Source organism: Monoraphidium neglectum (assembly GCF_000611645.1).
Source record: "Monoraphidium neglectum strain SAG 48.87 unplaced genomic scaffold scaffold05141, whole genome shotgun sequence".
Lineage (NCBI taxonomy): Eukaryota > Viridiplantae > Chlorophyta > Chlorophyceae > Sphaeropleales > Selenastraceae > Monoraphidium > Monoraphidium neglectum.
The window spans coordinates 1-3,538 of NW_014008489.1; the positions used below are offsets into that span (position 1 = coordinate 1).

At 60.9% G+C, this 3,538-nt stretch overlaps 1 protein-coding gene across 1 annotated transcript; it reads right to left on the bottom strand.

Annotated features, from left to right (window-relative positions):
- Positions 1-2,111: 2,111 nt before the first annotated feature.
- Positions 2,112-3,280, bottom strand: MNEG_15222 (hypothetical protein; the record flags this gene model as incomplete). The annotated part of the gene is made up of 4 exons (XM_014036307.1): positions 2,112-2,243; positions 2,424-2,522; positions 2,729-2,907; positions 3,151-3,280. 4 exons carry the CDS (start codon positions 3,278-3,280, stop codon positions 2,112-2,114), a joined length of 540 nt encoding a protein of 179 aa, XP_013891761.1.
- Between the last annotated feature and the right edge of the window lie 258 nt (positions 3,281-3,538).

Below are 3,538 nucleotides of genomic sequence, written 5' to 3' on the forward strand. Positions count from 1 at the left end.
CATGCGCTCACAGGCACCGCACCACTGCATAAGTGCATCACCACCGCTGGTAACGCACCCTGGCTTTCACTCCTCTGCGCGTTGTCGATCGCCTGGCCAACGAACAGGGGCAATGCGCCGTCAGCACAAAGCAGCGGCCAGAATCGTGCGGTTTGTCTAGATCAAGACGGTCACCACCACCACCACTGCGCGTTCTCCTTCGGCTTCGGAGCGACCAGAGAACTTTCAATGCGCTTGCGAGATCTGGGGATCGATGGCACAAAAGGTGTAAGTAGTGTAACATGGCCAAAGGCGATCATATACATGCATGTCGCATGGCTGGCACATTGCTTGTCTACGCACGGCCCGGTGCAGTCCGCCATCCGCACAAGGACAACACGAGCTCAGTGCGCACGGTCAGCAGCCCCAGCCCAGCAGCGCACGCAGCAGCATGCGCCCATGTTGCGCCAACGAGCACGGATGGGGCATGCTACGACAGCACATGCATGTGCGCGTCACTTGGCCCAATGACCACAGCGGGCACACCGCAGGCGTTCGGGATGTGTACGCACGAAGCGTCCCTACACGCCGAAGCTGTGGCGTGGTGCATCCAATCATGGCAGACCTGCAGGCAGACGCACGAAAGCTGCCTTTCTCACCACACCATGTGCTCAAAGGAAGCAGAGGCGCGTCAAACGGGTTCGCCTGCGCTCTGACAGTGCTTGAGCAGCACGACACAACGCTGGCTGCGGCAGCATGCGCCGCACCCGACGCCGACACACAGGCACCGTTGGCGCTGCTCTTCCCTTGGGCGGAAAGGAGCAGGGCGACTCCAAGGGTGCAGCGGGCAAGCTTGGCTCGGGGTCCGGGGCTGTTGCTGAGCTGATCGTGGAGGCCGCCGCTCACAGCCCGCCCTTATCTGATACCTTGCTTGCTTGGCCGTCTGGTGAGGCCGGCCAGCAGGGGCGGTTGCAATAGAGCGGGAAGAGGTCCCAAGTCGAAGCGTCAGCGGTTCCTGAATCAGAAGTCTGCTATTTGTGGCGTTGATTGCGGATTGCTTGGGTGGTGGTTCCTACACGCTGTTGCAATCAGCATGCTGCATGTGAATGTTTCAAGCCCATTCACCCGAAGGTTCCAGTAAGCCCGCTGACCACCGAGCTTGAAAAATTGCGATATGGTGTGACACGGTCTGTCTTCACACATGCCATTGTTGAATCCAGACACAGCCGTAGTACATGCACTGCAGACTTTCACAGCAAAACATGCTCATATTGACCGAGCTCTCAGCGCACAGAAGGGTGGCCTTCCGTATGTGTGTTTATTGAAAGCTTGTTTCTGTTCACGAATTTCTAGCTTTCTGACCTAATGGTGCACTGTAGATATTTGGTCAACCCTGATCAATGTTGACGTTGGGAGGAGCTGTGAACGTTTTACTCGACAGCACGCGCACACGCTTGTGATGTTGGTGCATCGAGCATGTCATGATGCATCACGCGATGCTGGCTGCTCCTTGTTCTGGCCTGCAGCCCCCGTGTGGTCTGGGCCTTCTGCCTCACCACCTTTGTGCGCAACCGCCTACGGTGAGCCTGCTGCTCAGGGGCCATCATATTGCCAAGCAGTGGCCAGTCCAAGACAAAGGTGCAGCTAACCACTCCAAGTGAAAATGTGTGAATTGGGGCTAACTGCAAACGTCCTCCTCACACAAATGACCTCGAAAACGGGGGTGCACAACGTGGCCATGTCTGCCGCCCTTGCGCAAGCTAGCGCATCACAACAACTAGAATGTCGCAGCTGCGCTTGACCTCAGCCTCCTCGAATAAAATTGAAGACCACAAGGGCAACAATGACAGCCACCAAGGACCCCCACACCGCGCCATTGATGGCGCCCATCGCGACCCTGTCAGGGAGAGGGCGTGGAGGGTTGTGCATGCCGTGCACATGGACAAGGGGCCTCAGTGTGATGCGACGCGCCAGGATCAATCACCAACATCCTTGCTGGTGCGGCCTTGCGAGCATGTGCCACCCACCCAACTGAATTTGCGCACATCCCAAGATCACAAGCATCGCCGCGCAGTGGTCGTGAAACTGTGCCGCGCTGACGCCGATGCTGCCAGCACCATCAAAAAACCCGCTCACTGCTGCACAGCTCCCGACATCTCCGACTTCTCGGCGTCAGAGATGGGCAGGTTGTCCAGCAGGCTGCTGGTCACGCGCTCGCCGTCCTGCTGACTCTTCTGCACCCAATCGCCGGTGCGGTCCAGGCCCTGCAGGGTGGGGCAGCAGTCGTGACAGCAGGGCGCGGTGATAACAAAGCTTGAACTTGAGGCACTTGGCAAAAATGTTGCTGCTACTCCGACAGCACGTTTGCGGCGCAGCTGCTGGCGAGACGGTCAGCTGCCGCCTGCTGCAGTTGGCCCGCAACGGCCCCGCCCTCCAGGACGCACTTGCAGCGCTTGCAGCGCCTGGACGTGCGGCAGCGAGTCCTCGTCGCTGGAGCCAAAGCCGCCTCGACGCCGCCAGCGCCACACATCAGACAGCATGGCCTGTATGCCATTTTGCAAGCGTGCACGCGTGTGTGTGTATGTGCGTACATAAGTGTGCAGGGGTGCATGTGTATGCGTGCGTGCATGTCTGCATGCGTGCTCATGCCCATGCGTTCATCAGCTTGTGTGCCAGCGCGTGTGGCAGGCCGCAACCTGCGGTGGGTCTTCACAGCTGCGTCCCACCATCCGTACCCCCGCGCACGCACATTGAGCACCACCAGTGCCTCTGTGTCCTGCGTCCGCTCGCTGCCGTCCTCGCTGGCCGGCGCCAGCAGCGCCTGCAGCGCCGCCGCCGCGCGCTCCACGGGGAAGCCCTGGTATTTGACCGGCGGTTTGACCGCGCGCGACACGTACCGCTGCACCTCTGCGCGCGGGAAGTCCAGGCCTGCAGCAGCCGCACGAGGGGGGGTGCGTGCAGGCATGCCGGGCAGGGCGTGCCGGCCCTGGGTGCTTGCAACGCTTCGGGTGTCATGGTTGGCGCCCCGTACCTGGCAGAGCAGCTACACTGTGCAGGATCCGGCCCGTTGGAGGGTGCAAGCGCCCTACGCAAGGTTGGCTGTGCCAAGCGGCACGTGCCAATCCGCACTTTGCATTGCATGCAGGTGACTCTCCGTCTTCCTGGGCTCACCTGCCAGCTCAGCCAGAACTGTGTTGCAGCCCTTCACCAGCTCTGCGCGCCGCGCGCGCTCCGCACGCTGCGTGCTCTCGTCCGACTCCACCTGCTGCATGGGGAAGAAGAAAAAAAGGAAAGCCGCCATTTGCGGCAGTGTCGCCAAGCCAGACGAGCAGCCGGAGGCCAACAACAGATGAGTCGTGGGTTTGCAGTGGGAAGCGTTGCAGCTGCCGCCGTTGACGCCTGTCCGACTCGCGGGCCTGCTGTCTTCGTCTGCACTGCCTGCGTTCGCAGACAAACCAACTAGCCCAGCGATCGCCCTTCATGCTGCGCTGCGCAGTGTGCTTGCAGCCAGCCGTACCCCATCCCACCCAAGCTGTGCCCCCCCCTGACCCCCCCACCC